Genomic DNA, 26,900 nt, shown 5'->3' with positions numbered 1-26,900 from the left:
AAAGGACAACTCCCCTTCTCTGAAAAAATGTACATCAACACAGAGTCCCTTTTTTCTCTGGTCCTGGGTCCTGCAAGTTCCAGCTGCTTCAGCAGCCCAAACTCTTAAAAACTCTTAAAATCCAAATTCTTAAAGAGTCCTGTTTGCTTCCACCCTTATAGTTAAGACGTTATTTCCAGTCAGAGGGCCAAGTTCAGTGTGAGGTTCGCCTTCCATGTTTTCCTTCTGTCAGAGAGAGATGTCCTGATTTTTTTTTTTTAATTGTCAAATGTCTGAAAACAAGTGTCTCATGGATTTTGTCCTGCTTTCTACTTGTAGATGGTGAGAAAGACAAATGTTGTATGAGTTACCATATTTTAAATTTCATTCTCTCTCAACTGCAACACAGCAACAGAATCTGACCAATCACTAGCATTTGCCTCTTCCCCATCATCTATTCTGGCAAATTACGTATCTTAGACTAAAGCCAACTTTCTCACATACTTTTAAGCATTTCTTGACTCTTACCTGCATTTTGGGATAGAATTCAAATTCCTGTGTTTTTCATGTAAACCTATTCAGATTCTGTACTCAAATTGCTTTTGCAACTTCACTCTCCTGTGCTCTTTCTGTAAAGTGGTTTCCACTGTTCCCTCCACTGCTCAGGTCCTATGGTACCTCCATCAAAACTTCTCCCTGTGTTCAGTGGCTTCTTAGTTCCTTTCCCCACTTTTTTCCCCCTCTCAAACTCCTACTCCTACTTCCACAGAGTGTAAATGACCTTTTCAGGTAAGTGATTCCTGAGTTCCAAGTTTTAAAGGTAGTCATTCTATTCTATATGCTTTCAGAGCAATTGCCACATTACGTTTGGGTTTGTGATCAATCTGTTTGCCCAGTAATTCAGCCGAGTATAAAGCATTCTTCTTCTTCCCACCAATGGCACGTTCACCACATAACAATAAAAATCTACACAACATAAAGTAAAACTTACCTTTACAAATGAAGAATCTGGATACAATATCCCTGACTTGTTGTATGAATACACCAGGAAATGAGAGTCTAAAAATGACCTAATTCAACCAAAATAATAATACTTCGTTGTAATAATAGCATTAGTAAAAGTAACTTCCAGAGTCATGAAATTAAACAAACTTACATTTCATTTTATAAGCTCAAATACGCAAAAATTAAATGGGCTCATCTCTCCGTTATCTAGCTTTCTTTCTGATAGCGCATTATGTATATAAGAGAAAGCAAGAACCAGGATGACCGGATACCAGTGTGGGCACTGGAATGACACAGATTGCTGTCTAGTAAAATCCAGGACTTCCAGATTCCCTCAACAAAATTTTCTTTTATAGATTCAACCATCAATACATCTCATGGAGTAAATCTCTTAGTTAAAGTTTGCTAATAAGTAGCCATGGATTGATAAAAAACAATCAAAAAAATACATGCTTATTTCATTAGCTTGTTTCTGTGAAGTTATGCTGTGCTACAAAGCATCCTCCAAATTCCCAGTGCCTTAAAATTACAATGAATGTTCTTCACAAGGTTACTGCAGGTTCAGCTCCACATTGCCTTCATTCTGGAATCTAGGAAACGGCATGGTCCCTCCACGGAACATGCTTTTCTCGTAGCAGAAGGAGAAAAATTGTAGAAGCACACGATAGATCTTAAAGCCTTTGTTTAGAAGCGGGATTCTAGTCTTTTGCTCAAATTTCATACGTTATTTCTATAGAAAAACGTGACATAAACAGGGTATGGAACTAAAATCTTCTTACAAGGAGGATGGTGATTATCATGGTACAATCTAACATCGTTATTTACTGTAGGGATGAGACAGGCTGGGACCCGGGACCCTTTACTGGAGCGCTTGGCCTGGACACAGGTCTCCTCGAGCAACAGAAGACAGAGGGACTCTAAGGGACTAAAACTAACTGCCTGCATGTGCAGTCTGGGTAATTATGAACAATAAGACACACAAAGGCCACAAACCGACTGCCACTCCGGAGGTGCCAGGAGCAAAAGCAGGGTACTTACTGCGCATGATCCCTGCACACAGCACCACCAGGCGAGTGGGCAGACCACCAATCTGCCCCTACCTTCACCCCATTTAAGGATCCAGCCCACCTTCCTCGGAGAGTGAGCCAGGGAACCTGTCACTTGTTTTCACTCCCTCCTGCTGCAGCACGAGCCTCAACAAAGCCTTGCCTGAATTCCTTCTCTGGCCACTTATCAATTTCTATTGATTAAAGAGTCCAAGAACCCTAGTCCATCACAGTGACAATGGGATTTCTCATGGATTCCAAACATCAAGAAGGTGTGAAGGCCAGAATGGAAGAGAAACTAGAGCATTAACAGAGTACTTTTTTCACCACTACTTTTTTTTCACCACTACTTTTCTTATCTCCTTCATGTCCTCTCATTCTTTTTTAAAAATTTTTAGTGAAGTATAGTTGATTTGCAATGTTGTGTTAGTTTCAGGTGTACAGCAAAGTGATTCAGTCATATATATATACATATATATATATATGCACACACACATACATATATATATATTCTTTTTCAGATTCTTTTATCATACTAAGAAAAGTAAGTTGGACAGACAAATATCCTATGATATCACTTATATGTAGAATCTAAAAAAAATGATACAAATGATCTCCTTTATAAAACAGAAATAGACTCACAGACATAGAAAACAAACTTACGGTTACCAAAGGGGAAAGGAGGGGAGGGATAAATTAGGAGTTTGGACTAAACAGGTACACAATACTGTATGCAAAACAGATAAACAACAAGGACCTGCTGTATAGCACAGGGAACTATATTCAATATCCTGTAATAATCTATTTCCTCTCCTTCTTGAAAACTTTTCCTTTTCTTCAATTCAAATAACAAAACCAGAGAGGTTCCCGGAGAAAAACTGGTATCTGTCAGTTTATATTCCACATATATTTAAGGAAAAACTGCATGGACTGGGTTGGTTTAGGTGAAAGCATCTAGAACGTGAATTCTGAAACAAGGGCAGAGCCACCTTTTAATAACTGTAAGCATTTAAATGGAGGTGGTGGAAATGGGAATCCAGAAGTAGTTCCCAGGAAAAAGAAATTAGAGATTAAAAACCTTAACAGATATTTGACAAGCATTATTAAAAGGATAAAAATTTTGTTTGCGAGTTTATTTATTCATCCTGGGCCCTTTTTCAAAGGCATACTTTTGGTTTCTGTATGAAACAACAAAACAGTCTGCCTTAATCAGTGACATAACAAAAATACAAATGAGCACTGAAAGAAAAACAATGTCCAATGAAAGGAAAATGAACAATAAAAAGCATGCAAAACTTAAAAGTTAGTTCCAAATGAAGTAGCATTGATGAACAAAATAATCTTAATTTCAAGAGAAATGAATAAGCATTCCAAGGAGATCATTCCAAGAGAAAAAAGTATACTCTGAAACTAAAACACATGACAGTTAATATTAAATAACTCAATAAATGTATCGAAGAGAATTTGCTTACTGTGAACAGAATTATAGGTCTAGCCAACAGAAAACAAATGCTGGTAAAATGCATGTCAAAAATAAAGATTTGATCATAGTTGTAGAAAAAACTATGATATGGAACACAGACAAGTAAGACCCAGGATGAAAGCAATGATTTCCCATAGAAGAAAAAAAAATGCGTAGGGACTGAAAATTAAAATGAAAAATTTAGGGACTTGGGATATATTAGGGAGTATTAATGTAATACACACACACACACACACACACACAAACTCACACTCACCCACATACAGAAATTGCTGGAAAACTCACTTCACACAGACTATATCAAATTGCAAAAATTTATAGAAAAGAAATATGACTCACAAATTCTACACATTGCCAAATGTCATTCAGTTATGAGAACAAGAAAGACATCTGCAGACATGCACCCATTCGGGAAGCATGCCACCTGCAGATTCCATCTGAAGAAAATAATCTGAAGTTATTCTAACTAAACGATACCTGAGTCAGCATAAAGCTGCAATAAAAAAAAAAAGTAAAAAGAAGCTTTGAAGAAAGTTGGAAAATGCAATACTGTTGTTAAAGAAACTGAAAGCTATGAATTTACATCTTAAGTGGAAAAAGAATTTTAAGAAATACTATACGAATGTGATGCTATCACTTCTAACAGACACAAGAGAGGAATCTGAGAACCTAGGATAGAAAATATGAATATAATGATTATATGAAAATTTCATTTTTATAGCAATAAATCCCAAAAACAAAGGAAGAAGACAATCAATAGTGTAGGTGGCGTAACTGCAACATATAGAGGAGATAAAGTGTTAATATCTACAGAAAACAAAACTTCCCACGATAGATCATGGAACAAAACCCAGAAAAACAGAAACATAAAGCCATAGGTTGAAAATAAATAACTCAAAACAAATGAATAAAAAATAACGACCACCCCGCCCCCGGCAAAAAAAAAAAAAAAAAAAAAACCAAAATCTCAGGAAAAGCAAATCAATGAGAACGGTCAGTAAACACTGGAAAAGATACTACGTGTTATTAATAACCAGTGAAGTGCATATTAAAACAACAATAAAACAGCATTTGTCATCCACTAATTAACAAAAATAAGTATGTGAAGATATTCATTTTGTCGAGAATGTGGAGAACAGAAACACTTTTAAGCTATTGGCATGAGTAAAAATTGGTTATAAGGCTTTTGAAGAAAAAAACTGGCATTATATAGCACTTGAGAAATTTCTTATTTATAATCCATCAATTTCACTGGGGCCCAGGAAGTCATGGTCAAGGATGTCCATGATAGAGCTGTTCTTGCTATAAATATGGAAGGATAAATAATTAATGGAGTATATTCATTTTATGGCTACATATGCATTTTAAAAAACAAACCCGTTTTGCACACATCATTATGAATGAATCTCAACAAATAATATTATGCAAAATGTTGCACAACGAACACTAATAAGTGTAAGGCCAACTGGCCCGAGGCAGGGGAACACAATCAGATTCACAGGTTGCATCAGACCGAAATTCTCCGGACCACCCAGTTCCAGAAACTGCCCTGGAGACATTCCGGACCACCCAGTTCCAGGAACTGACCTGGGACTTTGAACCCAGCCCAGCCTTCCCGCCTTTCGAGGGGCGGGACTAACGGTCCCCCAGGATACCCGAAAAGACCACCAAATAAGGAATACCCTGCGCTCTCCCAGATTCACCACACCCCTTTCCCTTCTTCCCCTATAAAATCTTGCCCAACCCTCGCCCGGGTGCGACTTCTCTGGCCCCTTTCTCTCGGACCAGTGAACCAGTGAACCTCGCCCGGGAGCGCTCCCTAATAAAGCTCACTTGAAGCTTTCCTCTGTTTCGCGGTGCCGTTTGTTAAGATCCAACCTTACAATAAGTACCTATTGCTCACACTTGTGGGTCATGTGTGGGTAGCCATGGCAGCTCTGCTAATTGTGGCCAGTCTTGCTCAGTGGTACAGGATTCAGCTGAATGTTGGCTGCTGTAGGGATAAATAGAGCACCTTGGCTGTGATCCACATGTCTTTAATCGTCCAGCAAGCTAAGCCCGAGCATATTCTCATGGGGATGACAAACAAGATGGAAAGCAGAAAAGCGTGACAGCTTTTTCAAGCCTGTGTTGGAATCAAGGCAGCCAACATCTCTCTGGCCAAAGTAAGTGACATAGCCCCAAACTGGGCTAGTAATTTGCCAGGCCCCCAAAGTAAAATGAAAATGCGGGGCCTCTCATTCAAAAGTTTTAAGAATCTCAGGATAGCATCAGAAGAGCATGAATCCAAGCACAGAGCCCTTCTAACCTTGGGCTCTTCACACCCATGAAGAATGAGTGTGAGGTAGTTGTTGAGCTGATACACTCCACCTCTTGATGAGAGAACCTCAAAGTTATATGGCAAAGAGTGAAAATACAGGGAAAGGTAAAGAATTGGGGTCACTTTTGTGATTCGCCATGTTAAGGTCCACCCTTACCTACCCTTCTGATCCACCATAACAAATTGTATAATGGAATATACACTCTTGTTCCATTCGTGTCTATTTGAAGAACGCATCAGAACATGATTTTTATTGGTCTTTAGACATATGGATGACAGACCCTAAAAATATGGCAGAAGAATATGTGTCAATATCATAATGGTAATCGGCACTGCGGAGTGAGACGATTGAAGAGGTCTGGGTATGGGAATAATAGATTTCATTATTATGGCCATGTGCCCTTTTTTTTAATATGTAGGGAAAATGCTTATATGTGCGTCATTCATGGTAAGAACTTAATTGTTTATACTAATCTCAGAATTTTCCTTTTTTATTTTTATTCATTCATAGAAAAAAACAATATAAAAACTAGCATGCTAATATAAACTACGGACTTTGGGTGATAATGAATGATGTGTCAATGCAGGATCATCAGTTACAGCAAATACATCACTCTGGTGGGGAATGTTGATAACGGAGGAAGCTATGCACGTGTGGGGTGTAAGGATATACGGGAAATCTCTGCGCCTTCCACTCACTTTTGTTGGGAACCTAAAACTGCTCTAAAAAATAAAGTATATTAAAATGATAAGAAATAATAATGAGAAAACTACGTGAATAGGCAAACCCCATACAGGAAAATGAACTAGCCAATAACTATTTAGAGAAATCATTTAGGGAAATACAACCTGACATTAAGATGAGATACAACATTTTAGTACATCACGCATGCTTTTGGAAATCTAAACTGCTACGGTTTTTAGAAAGTAACTGGCAATATCTCTCAAAATCTTTACATGTTATAGAATGTGAGTAATAAAGAAGGCCTACCTTAGAGGTGGTTGTGAAAACTAATCAGTTACTACCTGCAAATTGCTTAGAAATATGCCTGGAATATGGTACGTGCTCAATAAATGTCAGTTGCTTTCATTATTACTATTTATTATTATTACTATTATCAGCACTCATCCTGCTTGATCCAGAAGCCCATTTATTAATATCAAGACTATGAAACAAAATCTCCCTGGAAATAACTTCATTACCCATCAATATTACATACTATGGGATCTCATCCATTAAAAATGAGTAAAAATTTATACATAGAGCAAGAAAATAAGTGCCATTATTAGATAAGACCTGACACTTGCAGAACACTATTTCCATTTGTGCAAGAAAACAAAACAAAACAAAAAAAACCCTTTTCTGGTAGGTTTCTATATGTTTTATTTCAGGTAAAGATGAAATTTAAAATAGAAAATCATGGAATGATACACACAGGATATTGATACTGGTTTCCTCACAGAGTGGAAGTAGAAAACTGAAGAGATTAAAAATATATCCTATAGCAAAATGAGACAAAACTAGAGTGTAATATCAAATAAAATGCTTAAAAATCATATAATTATGTAAAATGACATGAAACAAATAAAATTAATCATGGACAGATAAACTTATTCCCTTGATAGTTGCAATTGTAATTATACTTTAAGGAGTTACATAAAATGATTTTCATGTGTCTGATATACTTTAATACTTATATCATTAAATTACAGTTGGGTTTGAATATTAGATTTAAAAATCTAAAGATAAAGACTCGAAATTCTAGTCTGACATGAATCACCAAGAAGACTTAACATATTAAATAAATATAACATTTATGCTCTTGCATATTTAGGCTCTAAATTTAGGCTCAATTTAAGGTAGTCATTGTAAAAATGTAAGAAACTAAAAACAACTGTATGAAAAGAAGCATGGCCACTTACTGTTTTTCAAGGTGGAGAGTGTATGTTTTCCTGTCAATTTTGATAGCATAGGTGACCTACAGCAAAGTAGTCAGAGAGAATGTAATTATTAGATATTTCAAATCCTTAAGTCAGAAGCCCTGATTTTTAAAAATATATGTACTCTTTCATATAAGCATGTATTGTATCATGAGTGTATCAAAATTATATATATATATATAATTATAGTTACAGTTATCTTTCTTCAATCTTGGAATGTGTGACAGAATCATAATCGAACTTACATGAAATCTAGGAGTCTAAGTCTATTTCAAAAGTAAGAGCATAAGTCATTAGCATTTAACTATCATCATCAAATTTTTAACTTCAAATGGTTACATTTAGAAATGCTGAGTAACCTTTGAAGGAACTTGAATTTTATTATCTTTTCCTACTTTGCAATTTCTACAGCAAATAAATGGAAAATTAAACAATACAAAGCAAGTCCCCTTTTAAGAGGAAACTAAAATTAAACTAAAATCTGATGTTCACCTAAAGACACCATTAAGAAAGTTAAAAGGCAATTCCTAAAGAATGATATTAGCAATTCACATCCAATTGGCCAATCCACATTTGTGTATGTCTTATTTCTAACAGTACATCTTTTCCTTCTCCTTTTCGTTTTCCTTAGTCTATCTCACCAAAAGTTCTGTTTTATATTCTTCTCAGAAATCAACTTTTGACATTATGAATCCAGGCTACTTCAGCTTACTTTTGTCTTTCATTAATTCTACTTCTTAATTTAAGCAGCATCTTTAAGAATTTTAAGGTTATAATTATTTTTCTAATTTTAAATTGCTGACCATTTTCTGTCGCTTGTTTAATTATTTGTGGTTATAAATTATGCTCCTATACCATCTTCAGAGCGGAATTCAAATTTTTCTTTGTAATTTCTTCATTCTCGTTCATTGTTTATTATTTAATATCCATTGTGATTTATGATTTCTCCTTCAACCCATGAATCACGTAGAAGTATACTTTTAAATGTCCAAATACATTTTTCAGTCATTCTGTTAAGTTTTAACCTAATTGTATTGTTGCCAGATGATGAGTTCTGTACTATCCATATTTGCGTTTATTTATTTTCCTTGCTGTGGTCAATTCTGTTGAATGACACTGTATGTTCTTGAAAAGTATGAGAACTAGTCTTGAGAAGCATTATTTACAACGGAGATAGAGCATTAAGTGCAGCTTGATTAGAAAAGCTCTTATCTATTTCTGGGGATACCGACAAGTCTGGGTGTTTCTGACTCTTGGCTGAAGAGGGCAGTAAGATTTATAATGCACTGTGTAGGGTTCAAAACTCCCCTGGCCAAGGTTAGCTTCCGTTGTGTTTCCCTAACTAGTTTGACAAGACTGGCTTGGCTACTTAAAAAGTCACTGAAAGCTTTGCAAGGAGCTCTCCCAAAGCCAAACTTCCTCCCATAAATCTTGTGATTTCAAGCCAGAGACTCAGCGTGTTCCGGGAGCACGGAGAGGTTCGGTTCGCGGAGAGCTAGCTTACTGCGGATGCTTCCTGGATTCCTGACATTTGCCTGAATTCTCTTTGTCTTGCTGCACCAGAGGTTTTATCATTTAGTAAAAGCCTCACGTGTGATATCCCTAGACTCTAGCAAGTCTTAACATAGAACAGAAAGGGGAAAACAATACACAAACTTCATTGGGTTCACTTTATCCATCAATAAAATGTTTCTTTTTGTTGTTCAAATTTTCTTTATGAAGAATTTTATGGTCAATCATAAAATTGAGAAAAACATTTTAAGATCTCTCTATGGAAATGGATTTGAAAATGTCTCCCTGTCATGCTATCAGTTTTCATTTTATATATGCTGAGGACATTTTATTAAAGTCATACAAATTTAGAATTTTTATATGTTACCTAGGAACTGAATATTTTATTATTATTATGTAACGATGCTTATCTCATAATGGTGTGTGTGTGTGTGTGCATGCGCACACGTGTGTGTACCAAATACTGTCTTTTTCCTGCTATCATCATGGATCCTCATGTTTTCTTTTGGTAGCATCTTCCCAGTGTACGTTATACTCTCCTAAACATTTCAGCGTCTCCAGATATTCATTTTGGGGGTGTGATAGCTTTTATAAATACATAATCGCTGGTGTTTCTTGGTACCACAGAGTGAGCCAGTCAGAAGTAGACCACTCTATAAAACCTGATCCAGTGTCTAGTACAGTTTTTCAGCTGCCATTTGAGGACATTCCTCTCCGATCTTGCCACTGAGGTTCTAATCAATGGATTCCTCTCCCATCCCTGTGTGCTTACATCAACACTTCTTCCTTCTTGAAAACAAAGTGTCCTATCCAAAGCTACTTATTCTTATTAAAAAAGAAGTCAAAACCAGAAAGAAACTGACAACTAACAAAATGATTCAAATAGTCAATATACAGAAAGACATCTTTTGTTAAGGTTTAACCAAAAAATACCTGTTAAAAGTGAAGCATTCACTAGGATGTACACAAGAGCAAAGATGAGAAGACTGAAGAGACCTGGAGAGGCCTCAGGAAGATAGGCGTCACTATTTCTGTTAATGGAAGTCAAATATAATGCAACTTTTCCAGTAGACATTTTTCAATGCTTATCAAAATTTTTTATAGTGGTTTGCCTGTTGATTCTATTGACTATTCAGGAAGGTTTATGAAACTACCTACATGTATAAAATTTGAAATACTATATGATGTTACACATAAGTTACCATGAAGTTAGGAAAAATAATGAGAGGGCTGGATTTATTATCATAAAAATAAATCCTAACTCTACACATAAATGAAAAACCCAATTACAAATCTCATAAATGATCATTAAAAGTATATGTGCATGTGTGTATGTATGTCTCTAAAACTTCATTCCCTTCAAACTTACTGCCTTTAGAAAGTGAGGCAGCCATTCACTTTCTTAACGTCTCTGTACTGTCTAGATTTAATTTTACAATGTACACGCTTTACTATTCTAAGCAGATCAGAAATAACATTACTTTTACTTTTTACAAAGCTTTATATATGCCTATGTATGTAAATACAGGCATGAAGATACGCTTTATATACTGACATTTTAAAACCATGCTACAAGCTAAAGATTAGTATGGCCTCACTTACATAGAAGGTATTTTAAATGTAGAAATTATTTTTACTTATTTATTTACTTTTTAGAAAGTATTTTTAAACGAACATCTTTTCTAGAAAACAGTCTACAGTAGACTGTAGACGCCATTTTGTGGGATAGGAATTTGGGGCATTTCTTTTCTCTGAGTCTGTGTTTTAAAATTGTTTCGTAACGTTCATATATTACTTGGGAAATGAAAACAAAACACTTGCTCTCCCTCAGACAAAACCAAAACGTCTCTTGAACACTGTCATTAGGACACAAAATTTCATGAAGGGGTATGCATGAATTGATTTGGGTCTTGCAGTCCAGTAAAAATAAAATACTCATACCTTTTAAGTGATTTCTTAATTACATGCGTTTCTGAAACACCGCCGTCATTGGTGTTTGTCCCAGTCTTCTGTGGCACTGTAATTTGTATAAGTGATGTTTCAGTGTCTGCAGTAAGGAAAACAGGTGTCCTCTCCTATCACATCACTCGTGGATCTTCCAAGCCCGAGCGCACGCACGCGCACACACACACAATCATACTGCGCAAGGTTCCAGGAAGAGGTTCCTCTAGAAGCGGGAGTGTTACTACCCCACCACCGTCCAGAGACCCTCGGGGTTGGCTGACCTCAGCCCTGGGTAGGTGAAGAAGGGCTGCTCCCAGGACCCCATCCAGGTTCCCTCCTCCCCCCACCTCCCTGGAAGACAGGCGCCCCCTCCTGCGGTGCAGGGTCCCGGAGTGAGGGACAACTATCTCAGTCCTGCTCAGAGCCCTCCGACCAGCGGGCCCGCCAGGGGCCTGAAACTGGGCGGGCTCGGACCCGACCCCGGACTCTCCCCAGCCTGGCCTGAGCTTCTGCAGCAAGGAGGGCGACGTCCCCCGCGCCAAGGGACCCTGCGACGACGGGCCACCCTCCTATCCAGCAGGGTCCTCACTTACGATGGCCCGCGGAGGTCAGCCGACCCAGCCCTGAGAGGAGCAGCAAGAGAAACAGCATTGCTGTGGTCGGCCTCGCCACAGCAATGGCAGTTGACTGGAAACTGCAGCTAACGCGCGAGGCCCTGCGCTCTAGGTCCCGTCGGGGAGGGGCGGGAGCGGAAGGGCGGGGAGGGCGGGCAGAGAGGGCGGAGGGGCGGGGCTGGGAGGGAGGGCGGAGCGGAGGGGCGGGGCGGGGCGGGGCGGGACTAGAAGCCTGGAGCAGAGGGGCTGGGAGCTGAGGGGCTAGGCTGGAGACTAAATCCCGAGGTGCCAGGGATACAGAGAGTTATTTTCCATAATGCTTATGATTGCAACAGATGACTACAAAGTACTTAAGAAAAACATCCCTGGAATGTAAAGCTGGCTAGAGTCGCACTTAATTTTCAAAAAGATTTACACCTTCAAGAGACAGAGAAAGGATTAACAATTACATGTTTTTAAAGGAAGTTGTCTAAGAAAAGGGAGTGTCTGTGTGCCTGTGCCTGTGCCTGTGTGTGTGTGTGTGTGTGTGTGTGTGAGAGAGAGAGAGAGAGAGAGAGAGAGAGAGAGAGAGAAAGAAGAGTCCTTTTTCATTTTCATTTCTGGTACCAGAGAAAATTAATGTTTTATTTTATAGATTTGTGTTTACCCTTATAATAGATATAGAAAAGACAGGTTTGTTGACTACTTTATATGAAGGTTACTGAAATTGTTAATGACTAGACAACTGAAATTATAGTGGCAACACATTTACAAGAAGCAGATTTGTACAGGAGTTGGGAGATAATAAGTTTGGTTGAAGATATGTTGAATTTCAGGCATTTGTGGACTATCAGGTATTCAACAGGTTGTTGGAAATAAAAGTCTGGATCCCTAGAATCTGAACTGAATACATAACTTTGCAAATGACATCATACTATACGTAGAATACTACGTAGCCTTCCAGCCCGGTCAGACAACTCCAATCCTTCCCCGCCCCAGTCCCGCCCCACCCCTCCCCGCCCCAGTCCCGCCCCACCCCTCCCCGCCCCAGTCCCGCCCCACCCCTCCCCGCCCCTCCGCACCCGCCCCGCCCCGCCCCTCCGCTCCGCCCTCTCTCCCAGCCCCGCCCCTCCCCTCTGCTCTGCCCTCCCTCCCAGCCCCTCCCCTCCGCCCTCTGTGCCCTCCCTCCCCGCCCCTCCGCTCCCGCCTCTCCCCGACGGGACCTAGAGCGCAGGGCCCCGCGCGCTCGCTGCACGGATTCCAGTCAACCACCATGGCGGTGGCGAGGCCGGCCGGCCACGCAATGCTGTCTCTCTCGCTGCTCCTCTCAGAGCTGGGCCGGCTAACCTCCGCGGGCCATCGTAAGTGAGGACCCTGCTGGATAGGAGGGTGGCCCGTCGTCACAGAGTCCCTTGGCGCGGGGGACGTCGCCCTCCTTGCTGCAGAAGCCCAGGCCAGGCTGGGGAGAGTCCGGGGTCGGGTCCGAGCCCGCCCAGTTTCAGGCCCCTGGCGGGCCCGCTGGTCGGAGGGCTCTGAGCAGGACTGAGATAGTTGTCCCTCACTCCGGGACCCTGCGCTGCAGGAGGGGGCGCCTGTCTTCCAGGGAGGTGGGGGGAGGAGGGAACCTGGATGGGGTCCTGGGAGCAGCCCTTCTTCACCTACCCAGGGCTGAGGTCAGCCAACCCCGAGGGTCTCTGGACGGTGGTGGGGTAGTAACACTCCCACTTCTAGAGGAGCCTCTTCCTGGAACCCTGCGCAGTGTGATTGTGTGTGTGTATGTCTGTGTGCATGTGTGTGTGCGCGTGCGTGCGCTCGGGCTTGGAAGATCCACGAGTGATGTGATAGGAGAGGACAAATAAGAGAAGGATAAGGATGCTGCCGTGCGCTGGGGAACGCTCACACCTGTTTTGCTCACTGCAGACACTGAAACATCACTTATACAAATTACAGTGCCACAGAAAACTAGGACAAACACCAATGACGGCAGTGTTTCAGAAACGCATGTAATTAAGAAACCACTTAAAACGTATGAGTATTTTATTTTTACTGGACTGCGTGAGGGAAGGGATAGTTCATTATATTTACCCGTATTTTAAACCCTTCTGTTTGTCCCAGTTCCTTAAGACTACCTAAGCCTTTTTGTGATGTATTACCTTTGTTTCTTGGAGTTTCTTTTTGCCATTATCTTAGAGTATGTGTGCTGTAGACTAAATCTGTTAGTTTTCCTCTGTCGGAGAAAGTCTCTTTTTCCTTAATTTTTAAAGGATAAATTTGCCAGATGTAGAATTTATGTTGGAAAGTAATGTTCTTGTCAACATTTGAGAATTGCTCTTGTATTTCCTTTGAGACTTCATGACTGTCAGATGAGAAATGTACTGTCATTCAAACTGGTGTTCTTCTATAGGTTATATGACATTACTGTCTGGTTTCTTTGAAGATATTTTTATTGTTTTCAGTTTAGTCATGATCTTTCTTGTTGCAAGTGACTTTGGACCCATTCTATTTTCGGTTTGATCAGTTTCCAGAATCTAAATGTTTATGTCCTTCATCAATTTTGTGAGGATTTCTGTTGACTGTTTTCTGAATTTATGTATATATATATATAATTTTTTTAATTTAAGGTGGTAAAAATATTTAATATGAGTTCTACTCTCTTAACAAATTTTAAGCATAAATTACATTACTGTTGACATCAGTATGTTTTACAGAAGGTCCTGGAGCTTATTATTCATCTTGCTTAACTGAAACTTTATGCCCATTAAATAGTACCTCCTCATTTCCCCCTGGCCAAGCCCCTGGCAAACACCATTCCACTTTTGGGTGGTATGCATTTGACGTTTAAATACTTCATAGAAATGGAGTCATGCGGTATTTGTCTGTCTGTGATGGGTCTGTTTCACTTATCATAATGTCCACAAGGTGAATCATGTTGTCACGTATTGCATAACTTACTTCTTTTTAAAGGCTACCTAGTATTCCATAGAATACATATACACCACATTTTCTTATCCACTCTTCTGTGGATGTGGCCACTTAGGGTTTATTCACATCTTGGCTATTGTGGATAGTGCTGCAGTAAGCATAGCAGTGCCAATATCTCCTGCAGCTCCTGTGTCAGTTCTTTGGGGTAACTGCCCAGAAGTGACATGCTGGATCACAGGGAGTTCTGTTTTTCATTTTTACTATATTCTATAGCAACCGTTTCATATGCTCTACCCAGTGACAGAGTACATCAGTTCCAGCTTCCCACACCCTCGACAGCACTCTTTGTCATTTGTTCACACGATAATAGCCATCCTAACAGTCGTGAGGTGATATCTCACAAAAATAACATTTTGGTGTTACTTTGCATTTTTCTGGTAACTAGTGATCTCCCTGTTGACCACTTGGATGTCTTCTTTGTTTGTGTCTTATCTAATTTCTTTCATCAATACGTTGTAGTTTTCAGAGTACAAGGTTCCCACCTCCTTGGTTAAATTTGTTTGTAGGTATTTTGTGTGTGTGTGATCTTGTAAATGGATTTGTTTTCTTAATTTCCCTTTCCTTACAAATAGTTCTCTGTAAGTAGAGAAATGCTACTCATTATTGAATGTTGATTATATATTCTGTAATATTATGGAACTTGTCGTTAGATCTAAAACTTTGAGGGTTTTTGTGGAGTCTTTAGGTTTTGCTATCTATGAGATCATGTCATCTGCAAACAAAGACATTTTTACTTCTTTCTTTCCAATTTGGATGCCTTTTTATTTTTTTCTCTTTCCTTGTCTACTTGCTCTAGGTATAACTTCCCATCCTAGATTGAACAGAATTGGTGAGGTGGGCGTCCTTGCCTTGTTCCTGATCTTAGAGGAAAAGTTTTCAGGGTTCACTGTTGAATATGTTGTTAGTTGTGGGCTTCTCATATATGGCCTTTATTAGGTTGTGCTGATTTCATTCTATTCCTAGTTTGCTGAGAGTTTTTCTTTTTGATAGATGCTGAAATTTGTCAAATTCTTTCTCTGCATATATTGAGATGATCGTGTGATTTTGACTCTTTGTCCTGTTAATGTGTTTTATCACATTGATTTTTGAATGTTGAACCATTCTTGCATTGCAAGAATAATTTAACTTGGTCATGGTGTATGACCATTTTAAGGTGCTAGATTACACTAGATATGGTTTACAACTAGTTTGTTGAGCACTTTTCCATCTATATTCATGAGGGATGTTAGCTTGTACTGTTATTTACATGTGGCTTTTGTATCAGAGTAATGCTGGCTGCATAAAATGACTTTGAAAGTGTCTCCCCTGTTTTACTTTTTGGAAGCATTTGAGAAGGCTTGTGTTAGTTCTTACTTACATGTTCTATAGAATTCCCCAGGGAAGCCATTTGGTATTGGGCTTCTCCCTATTAGGAGGTTTGTGATTACCGATTCAGTCTCCATACTAGTTATACGTCGGTTCGGATTTTCTATATTTTTCATGAGTCACTCTTCTTAGGTTTCATGTCGCTAAGAATTTATCCATCCTCTATGGTATCTGGTTGTTGGTATATAATGTTCATATTATTTTCTTTTGAACCTTCTTATTTTTGTGGCATGAGCTTTCATTTTTCTGATTTTATTTTTGAAACTTCTCTTTTTTTCTTAATCTAGATAGAGGTTTGTCAATTTTATTTATCATTTTAAAAGACCAACTCTTAGTTTTATGATATTTTCTATTGTTTTTCCACTTATTATCATTTTATTCCTGGTCTATTCTTTGTTATGTTCTTTTTGCTACTTTGAGCTTTCTTTGTTCTTCTTTTAGTTCTTTGAGGTGTGAAATTAGTTTATTAATTTGAGGTCTTTTTGATGTATTTGTTTGTAGCTATACATTTACCTCTTTCCTCTGCTTTCACTGGATCTGATAAATTTTGGTATGTTGTGTTTTCTGTTTCATTTGTCTCAAGCTATTTTAAATTTCCTTTTTGATTCTTTTCTTTGATTCATTGTTGATCAAAAGTATGTTGTTAATTTCCACATAGCTGTGGATTTTTTACTTATCCTTCTGCTATTCCTTTCTAGTTTCATTCCAAAACGTGTTCAGAAAGGACACCTTGTATGATTTAAATCTTCTTAAATTTGTTAAGAGTTGCTTTGTGACCAAACATATAATCTATTGTGGGGAAAGCTTGTGTACACTTGAGAAGAATGTATATTCTGCTGCTTTTGAGGGGAATGTTCTGTATGTAGCTGCTGGGTAGATTTTGGCTATAATGTTATTTAAGTCCTCTTTTTTATTTCTTACTCATCTCCTGTCTGCTTCCTCTACCCATTACTGAAAGTGTGGTGTTGAAGTCCCCTTCTCTTATTGTATTGCTGTCTGTATCTCTCCTCAGATTCTGTCAGTGTTTGCTGTGGGTATATTTAGATTCTCTAATGCTGAGGGTGTATATATTTATAATGGTTATCTTTCCCCGGTGGACTAACCCTTTAATCATTATAAAATGTCCATCTTTGACTCCTGTGACTGTCTTGACTTTATGTCTATTCTGTCTGATGTAAATATAGCTAGACCTGTGCCCAACACACAGTAGGCCAAACTATACCGAAACGTCGGAGTTTAGAGCAGAGAAAGGTTTATTGCAGGGCCATGTAAGGAGACAGGTGGCTCCTGCCCTAAAAAGCCTGAATTTCCCAAATTCTATATATTTCTATATATAGAATATATTTGTATATAATACCAAATATTTAGAAACGTACCAAATTTTTTGCAGATTTCAGGCAGGTGGGTATGTTTCATGTTTATATAGGCCCAGGAACAACTGAAGTTACTCAGTAATTCCTCAGTACCTTTCGAATAGAAAGCCACGTTAGCTGTAACTAATTTAGAAGGTCTGTCTACTTCCCAAGCAACCCCGTTTCCTTGCACTGACATTCACTTGTGCCAAGTAGATTAACAGAGACAGAGCAGCATAGAATATGGGGAAGGTGAAGATTAATGGAGACAGAGCAGCATAGAATATGAGGAATTTGAGAAAATATAGGATGGGAAAGAATGAGGAAGAGGACACACAGGATACTGCCCATTTTACACATAATTAATATCGCTCATGTGTTTCTAAAATTAGAATTAAGGCACTTGCACAGCTTTTCCTTTTTTTTTTTTTTGTAGAGCAGAGCTTGATTAGGTCTTTTTTTTCATATGACATTTGTTAAAAAGACATCTCTTTTTAACATATGACATTATATTAGTTTCGTGTTTACAGCATAATGCTTTGATATTTGTATATATTGCAAAATGATCACCACAATGAGTCTAGTTAATATTTGTCACCGTACATAGTTAATAAAATTTGGTTTTCCCCTGATGAGGACTTTCAAGATGTACTCTTTTAGCAAGTTTCAAATGTGTAATTCGTTATTTTTAACTATAGTCACCATGCTGTACATTATATCCCCATGACTTGTTTTTTTTTACAACTGGAAGTTTGTACCTTTTGACCCTCTTATCCGTTTTGCTAACCGCCCCCTCATCCCATTTTTCTGGCAACCACCAATCTGTTCTCTGTATCTGTAAGGGTGGTTTTTTTTGTAGATTCCTCATATAAGTGGGATCACACTTTGTCTTTCTCTGTCTGACTTACTTCACTTTCATACTGCTTTTTTTCTTTACTGTAACAACAATACAAGCCACAATTTGCTTAGTGAATACTTAGGAAAATGAGAATGCAGAAGCAAGGTTAAGGAGGTGGGTCTCGTTTCTTCATTGTAAAGGAAATCATTTTTGTTTCTCATTTGTGTAGCCAGAGACAAAATAATGATGTAAAATTTCAGTCAACACCTCCACTTCCCAAGTTAGTTAATCTTATGTATGAACAAGTTAGCAGCGACCAGGTAACTCAGGGTAGTCTTCTGCATGACTCATCAATCATTCAGCTGTTATAAACTGACTTAATTGAATGATATCTGGCATGTCTTCCTGTGCTCTTACTTAAGACATCTTGGACAAATCTGAATAGTTGCAAGAACTCGACCTGACTTTGGGAAGAGATGCTAGAGTAAGGTACCACTGATCATAAAGAACAAAGTCTGCTCATGACAGCCTAAATTTTAGAGCAGCAGTAGATGGTTTCAGGGCTGCAATGGCAAGAAATGATGTAGAGCTGAAACACAAAAGGGTGGTAAGGAACTGGATGGTTATGAGCTAGGCCATTGTCTCCATCACCCAAAGCGTTTACGGTTGACATCATCTCTTCTTGTGCATGTCCATTCTCTCCAAGATGACTGCTCTGCTTACACATGGCCCAGAGTACCTATCTCAACTCTTTCTAGTTTCATTTTCAAGTAGAAATCCCAGTAATCTGCCAAAACCAGTGCCTGTTAGTTCATTTTCTGAAGAGACAGAAGGAAATAACTGTGCAAGTGTATCTCATTTCAGCCAGTGTTCTGTCTGGATTTATAATCCTGAGTTAGGTGTTCAAACCTGATTTTATCATCTGTGAACAAAGAATTGTAGCCATTTAGTAGGAACCTTTACACCATGACATTCCTCTTCAACAGGAGCTGTGTATAGGAGCCAAAGTATAAATGGAGGCTGTATAAATACCATAAAGTGTTAACTAAGCATAGCTAATAGAGAGGCCTCATTAAGGACCTCATTAACAGAAGTGAAATAATAACTATTCATGTAGGTATTTGATAGAAATCATATAACTGAAGTTATGATAATTTAAGAATTTACATGTAAATTATCTATTTAACTTGGGAGAAGCATTATCATAGATATTTTAATATTTCATCCAGTCTTCCATGTAGACAAAATAGAGAAAAGTAATAGATGGATTTTTAGTTTGAAATTTTAAAAATGCTTAACATATTTAAAAGTTAGGCTAACCTTAGGAAAAAAAACAAGCACTACAATATATGATCCCTGAGTGGCATATAGAAAGCAAAGTGGATATTGGTACATATTAATTGAGTAATTACGACAAATCTAGCTTCATTACTTTTCTTGACTTTAAGATTACAGTGTTTCCTAACCTTAAAAATAATTCTGTTTCTTTAAACAGATCTCTATCAGAAGACAGCAGTAGGAACAGTAACAGCAACCAGTCTTACAATGAAAGGTGAAGTAAAAGAATCAAACTATTGACAAAATGATATAATTCATTAAATACTTAAAACAATATTTTTAACAGTACCTCAGTATAAGGAAGATATTATTCCCGTATTTCATCATTTTGATTTCTATTTGTTGCTATCATATACTAAAACAAAGACTAAAACAAACCATTTGATGTGAATTTTATTTTATACTTATCTAGAAACATTTAATGTTAACTCACATTAGCCACAGATTTATTAACCAATATCTTTGTAAAAAGAAATGACTTCAAAGGGATTTTTAATGTTTTCTTAAAATATTTATGTGCAATCATGCATTTGATTGGTAGATTTAACGTTCTAACTAAGAGGTTTACACAGGTTGTCTCCCAACACTTGTATTTATTCCTCACTAACAATAACTCCCGGGTTATTGTTCTCCTTATTTTATATTTTTTAAACTTTTTCATTTTGTATTGGAGTATAGCCGATGAACAACGTTGTGATAGTTTCAGGTGCACAGCAAAGCAACTCAGCCACACGTATACATATATCCATTCTCCCCCAAGCTCCGCTCGCATCCAGGCTGCCACAGAACATTGTGTTCTCCTTATTTTAGAAATAAGGAGACAGACATAAAGAATGTAAATAATTCCCCACATGTATAGAATTTTAGTGAGTTTTTTGAGTTTGAGTTTGACAACCAGACACTAAGGTTGAAGCTCTTAAGAACTCTGCAATTTTGCCACATATTTTCTGATACAAGACTGGCAATAGGGAATGGAATTTACACTTATTGAGGACCTAGAGGATGCCAGGCAAATGCTAAATGCACTCACCCTCCAAGGCAGAAGAAAAATTCTTTACCGTCAGATGGGATAAACGAGGCTTCTGTATATGTCGTTCAAATTTCTAACTTATATGTGTAAAGAAATCGTGATATTTGACATATTAGACTTATCCCTGGGAAAACAATCAAAAACTCATCTAAGTGTGAGATCCCAAGTTCATCTCTTTACTTACCTGCCACATCTGACTTTGATGGAGAAAAAAGTCAGTGGGTCTCTGTTTCCTTATCGGCCACCAAGCAAATCATTTATGACTCCTGTCCTCAATGTAAAGTAGTCTTATTTCTGCCTAGACCACCCTCTCCCTCTTCTCTGATCACTTTACTAAAGGCCCGCATCTTAGGTGAAGATTCTGGCCCTCGGCTGTCTTCTTCTTATGTCCTCTGTCATAGTTCCTTCATCATGCTGGGTGTCTTCACCTGAACTTCTCACCTCCACACAACTTCAGTCATTTTCTCCTAGAGCGGTACAGCGAGCACGTGTCTCCCCGGCTTTCTCCAAGTCTTAATTCGTAAATGCAATATCTTGCTTTCTTTTACACTTCTGTCTGTTTTTCACAGTCTTTTCCTGCCACCAGTACTTTATGGTTATATTAAGGTCTTGCCTCAAGAATTGGACACATTCATTCGATAAACATATTTTATAAGTTGGTTATAAAGGGTACTGAAAGGTGATTCTTTATGGGAAAGATGAGAGAAGTGGGGCTAACTGGGCAGTTGACACTGAAGGAGGAACTGGGTGGCAACTTTATTTTTTTTATTTTTATTTTTTTTGCGGTATGCGGGCCTCTCACTGTTGTGGCCTCTCCCGTTGTGGAGCACAGGCTCCGGACGCGCAGGCCCAGCGGCCATGGCTCACGGGCCCAGCTGCTCCGCGGCATGTGGGATCTTCCCGGACCAGGGCACGACCCCGTGTCCCCTGCATCGGCAGGTGGACTCTCAACCACTGCGCCACAGGGAAGCCCTGGGTGGCAACTTTAAATGTGGCTGACTGAGTAGGCCCTAGGGAGCAAGTGATGTGTCAGCAAGGAATTGGAGCAGGCGCAAATAATGACCCAGTTTAGATATTTGAAAGGAGTCACCTGACATCACCATCAGCTCACAGAAGGCTTCTATCTAAATGCAAAGGATACAGTACAGCAGGAGAGGGTGCAGGCAAGCACTGTGGGTCAGAGAGACGCCTCAGGCACAAGGTCTCAAGGTTCCTTATTTTAAATTTTAAAAAGCCCATCATAAATCCCACTGCCCTTATCTCAGCAAAAAGTGAAACCAGATATTCAGGCTTTCCCACAGCTAAAGAGAGAGCTTTACCGTTGCAGCTGTAAACCAAGTCTGTCTTAGACAGACATAGAGCTGGCAGAGCAACCCATGCATATACCTGGGCAGAAGCTTTTCAAGCACTTGAATGATACAATGAAAAATAAAATGTCAGGACTAATCCAGGAGAGAAAGGATGTTACCTCAGACCAAGGATAGTAAAGATGGTCTTAGGAATAAATTTTGAAGGTGAACCAACAGAATGAATTGATAGTTTGGCTATAGAGTGTAAGAAGAAGTACTTAAATGATGTTCATTGCTATACAGCAGGAAGATAGCGAGGCTACCATGTAAAGCCAGACCTCTCTGTGTCTAAATTTGTGCTCTTAATATATTTAAAAATTTATTTTAAAATGTACGGATGTTGAAGGAGAAAATCTGCCTAGGTAACTATGAGCCAGGACCGGTGTCTGATATGCCACTATTAAAAGGTTACATTTCCTCATAGATGAATGGAACGTAGTTGAAGTATTTTTGACGTGGTAAGAGAGGGATTTAGCAAGATATTGTGTGCTTTTTACAAAATTCACAGGGATAAATTAGGAGAAAATTCAGTCAGATTCAGTCAGAACTGGAGACTAGTGAAATGGAATGCACAGGAAAAGTGTGATGAGGGCAGGATTGGTTAAGACGGAAAGAACAACACAGTTTTCAGAGACCTAACAGGGGTAGACTTGGTTGAAGTGGTGACTGGATGGATGTATTTGGGTTAGAATAAAAGAGAACTACAAAGACAAACATTTCTGACACTGTGGATAATGACAGCTTTTACTAATGGCATGTTGTACAGCAGCTGAGAACCAGCTTGGTTTTGGAGCCATGAAGCGGAGGGGAGTAAAGAAGGAGTTTGTTCTGAACATGTGTGTGGGGGACACCTGTTGGAAACGCACAGAGGACTGTTGGGAGTTCTCCTCCTCTGTAGGTAAAAATAGAGAAAAGAGCAATTATTTCCTTCTTCACATATTGTGTTGCTCTTTTTCTCTCTGTTTCCTTGTTCATGACTTTCTTTGACCCATGTGAAACATAGAGTCCGTGTAAATGAGACATATATAAATAGCAGTTTATAGCATTTCCTTTTAATGTGGCTATCACAGATGTTTCTGGAAAAAATCAAACCAAAGAAACAAAAAAAACTTGGGTTTACAAATTCTGTAGAGCAGAAGTATATATTGTGACAGTATTAGCTGTCTTATATTAATTAATTGATATACCTGTAGTTCTGTAGTAAAATTAGACAACTTTTATTAACCATTAAAAATGTAGCATTTCCTTTTTCTGTATTTCTTTTAGAATGGTAACCAAATAATACTGTCAAAAGCCATAATTTGGAGAAAAGATATTGCCAAGAAACACACCATTAACTGGCCTGGTTCAAGAATTTTAAAAATCTGCTTTTCTCTCCTTTTGTGATGGCTTAAAACTTTCAATTTCAAAAACAAAAGTAAATCCTGTGAGTGAAAGTATGTCGCGTTGTGTCGATTCATTCTGTTCTCGAGCCCAAGTTTGTGTGCCCGATGCACACTGAGGCCAAACAAAGGGAAACGTCAGTGTTTGGAGCAGAGAAAGGTTTATTGCAAGGACCAACCAAGGAGAACGGACAGCTCATGCTCAAAAATGCCAACTCCCTGATGGCTCTTGGGGAAGAGTGTTTATAGGCAAAATTTGGGGCAAGGGCTGCAGGGTATGGAACCTTCCCCTGATTGGTTGGTGGTGAGGTAACAGGGCGCTGTTCCAGGAATCTCAGTCATCAGCCTTTCCTGCCCGTGTGGGTCCACATGCTTGTGCTCAGCCTCAAGTGACTTCCTGCATCTGGGTTGAGGGGGCCCTAGTCCCTGTTGAAGAGCTCAGTCATACGCGTCAGATGGTTCTGCACATCCCCGAAGACGAACGGCACCAGGCCCCATGCTGCACTGTCGTTTCTTCCTGCCTTCCCTCACTTCCCTGATTAGCAACTGTTTGAATACGCCCTTTGGAACTCAGGGAAGGTCTAGGAAGCTGAAAGCCTTTTTTCCGACAAACTGGAAGCTGGGGACACAGAAAGCCTTTTGTGCCCAGGAGGGCTCCACAGGATCCTGCTCAGTTTCAGTCCTTGTACTATGGTCCTCTAGTAGGAAATAGGCAAGTTGGCCTCTTTTGAACCTGCGAGGCTGTTGCATCCCAACGGAAAACTTTCCATTGTGCACTCCTGCCGCCGACTGCCCTCAGATACCCATGGCCCTGCTAATCGCTCCCATCTCAAGAGAGGACACCTAGAATCTGCACCTCTGCAATAGTTCATGATTCTCATCCCCTACCCATTCCAAGCTTCGGGATATTGAGAGGAAGTGTTGCTACACAAGGTCAGCCCCAGAGCCCTCAGTCACTAGCATCCATTTTATCTTCAAGGAATTGCTCACCCTGAGTTCCTGGTCATAGATAACTGTTCTGTCTCCAGGTGATACTTCCCTGCCCTCGTGGAAATTGAGCTCTAGAATATATCTATCTCTGTCCTTTGAAGGAACCCAGACTTGCTGCTCTTTCCTGACTGAAGCTGAGCTTTTCTGGGTGACAGTTTCTTGCTTCAGTGCCCCCTCTCTTCATCTCCCTCTTCCTGAGACGGGTTCACTTCTGCACACCTCAAAGCATTATTTGTGGATTAGAGATCCATCAGCCTATCTGGAGTCTAATTAGGACCTACAGAATTTCCATCCATATAAATGAAGGTGATCCTGGGTCAGGGGTGGGAGCATCTCATCACAAAGACCAAGAGTTTCTTTCTCCAAATGAGCAAATGATGAATGGATACACAAGATGGGGTCCGTCCATACAATGGGATAGTATTCAGCCACAAAAAGGAAGCACTGATATTGCTACAACGTGGATGAACCTTGAAACCGTTATGCTAAGTGACTAAAGCCAGTCACAAAAACCACATATTCTGCATCTGTATGAAACATCCAGAGCATGGACGTCTAGAGAGACTAAGATTAGTGGTTGTTTACTGCTGAAAGTGGGGGTGGGGATTGAAAAGCTGGGGTGGGTGATGGTAATAACTAAAGGGTAGAGGACTTGTTTTTGAGATGAGGGAACTGAAATTGACTGTGGTAATGGTTGCACATATCTGTGAATACACTAAAAACCCTACAATCATTCACCTGTGTGCTTTAAGTGGGTGAAGTCTGTGGTAAAAATAATACACATCGGGATGATTCTACCATAACTTTCCCTCACCCCCTTTGCCACTAACTTATTTGGGGCCATTATGATCACTGTCCTGCCTTATTTAATCATAATTTCTCAGGATCAGTTTCCCAGGAGTACTACCGCCTAGCAGGTCCAAGTTTTAGACCTGAGCAGAGTTTATTTTTGCAACTATTGGTATAACACATCCTTGCTGTGGAGTGTACTGGGATAAAGGAAGGTGTGGGTGAGTGGCAGGCAGAAGTTGAGGTAGGTTTTGAGTGTGAGTAGCTTAAGATATTTGTCAGAAAATTCAAAGACAATTATATGTTCTGTCTTCTGCAGTGGTGTCACTTTTCCCCTCTGAGTTTGTCTTGCTGGCCTCCCCATTTCTAATGCTTCCTTTTTACGGTTCTAACAGTAACTGTTAACAAGACACACTTAGGGTACATTTCAAAGTTTTCTTTCCCTTTCCTCAACAGATTATAATCTAACATTGTAAGAATAGGCACACAGTTGAAGAATTGTGCTTTTTATTTCCTTATCCAGGATCGAGTTCAATATTCTTTATTTTTGTTTGCAAAGATTTTATTAAGTCAGCAGTAACAATTTAAGTAGAAAATTTCTTGTAAAAAATAGTAAATATACCTATTTTCCTCTTTCTCTTCCACCACAGTAAATAAACGTTGTCAGAAAACTGTAACATGGAGAAAGGAAATTACCAGAAACTTCCCCAGAAAAGCAGATAATGCTTATTTGCCCCTTTATCCCTACTGAAGCATTTAAAATATGGGATCATATGTATAACTGATTCACTTTGTTATAAAGCAGAAACTAACACACCACTGTAAAGCAATTATACTCCAGTAAAGATGTAAAAAAAAAAAAAAAAAAGACGTACACTTAGTCACCACAAACCAGCTGTGCGCAGACCCTTAGGCTTTTGTCTGCTGTTTCTTCTCCCAGCCTCGAGTGCCCAGTCGCTCAGGATGCCCAAGGATGAGCCAGCACAGCTGAAAGCGACTGCGAGGCCCTGGTCCTCACCCCCAGGGCCCGGGGGCCTAGCGCGCTGAACCCCTGACTGCTGCTGCCCGCGAGCCTCACGGCTGCCCAACGGTCTTTGACCTTGGCCGTGCTTCCAGCGCCCCGCCCAGCGATGTTCCTCCTCATTGCCCTGCTTGCTGAGCTTGGAGGGCTACACGCCCTCCAGGGTAAGACCGCGGAGCCTCGACTTCCTTCTCCCTCCTTTGGCTTCTGAGCAGGGCTGGGCTCTTCCTGGGGAGCAATTCCTGTAGCTCTGGGACCCCTACCGCCCCTTTCCCCGATTCCCTGCTGGTGCTTTCCTCCCACACCCCACCCCTACGCCACCCACCCCTGACCAGGGCAGGGGAAGGAAGATGTTAGCCAAGGAGTCCACTCTCTGCATCAAGGGTCCAGTGTCTCAGCAGCTGAGGGTCCTTCTGGGTCACCCACTCTGTGGCCAGAGGATATACGAGGTTCGGCACTGCCCTGGATGTATTCCTCAGAGACCCGAGAGAAACAGGTCCCAACGCGGTTATGGAAACGAACAGGATGGTCCTATAGAACTGCAATGGCTAATTTCTGTTCACTTGTTTGTATCTTAGCCATTTTCAGTGTGCCATTGAAAATCTATTGAAATCTGTGGACCAAGAAGGAGGGTAAACACA

General features: G+C 39.6%; 2 protein-coding genes across 2 annotated transcripts in view; one reads left to right on the top strand and one right to left on the bottom strand.

The window, feature by feature from the left end:
• Positions 1–8,683, bottom strand: part of LOC114897668 (A disintegrin and metallopeptidase domain 3-like) — a 109,594-nt gene extending 100,911 nt beyond the window's left edge. Inside the window, 3 exon segments of the mRNA XM_029226696.1 lie at positions 971–1,049; positions 7,757–7,812; positions 8,630–8,683. Of these exon segments, the coding sequence (XP_029082529.1) occupies positions 971–1,049; positions 7,757–7,812; positions 8,630–8,683 (189 nt within the window).
• Positions 8,684–13,047: 4,364 nt separating this feature from the next.
• Positions 13,048–26,900, top strand: part of ADAM18 (ADAM metallopeptidase domain 18) — a 96,598-nt gene continuing 82,745 nt past the window's right edge. The window contains exons 1-2 of the mRNA XM_029226177.1: positions 13,048–13,184; positions 26,179–26,423. Of these exons, the coding sequence (XP_029082010.1) occupies positions 26,369–26,423 (55 nt within the window). The 5' untranslated portion in view covers positions 13,048–13,184; positions 26,179–26,368. The remainder of the gene's footprint in view (positions 13,185–26,178; positions 26,424–26,900) is intronic.

Source organism: Monodon monoceros, unplaced genomic scaffold (assembly GCF_005190385.1).
Source record: "Monodon monoceros isolate NGI ecotype Baffin Bay Population unplaced genomic scaffold, NGI_Narwhal_1 Super_Scaffold_17, whole genome shotgun sequence".
In the NCBI taxonomy this organism is placed as follows: Eukaryota; Metazoa; Chordata; class Mammalia; order Artiodactyla; family Monodontidae; genus Monodon; species Monodon monoceros.
The sequence above is the reverse complement of the archived record's forward strand: the minus strand, read 5'-3'. Positions and strand labels throughout refer to the sequence as shown.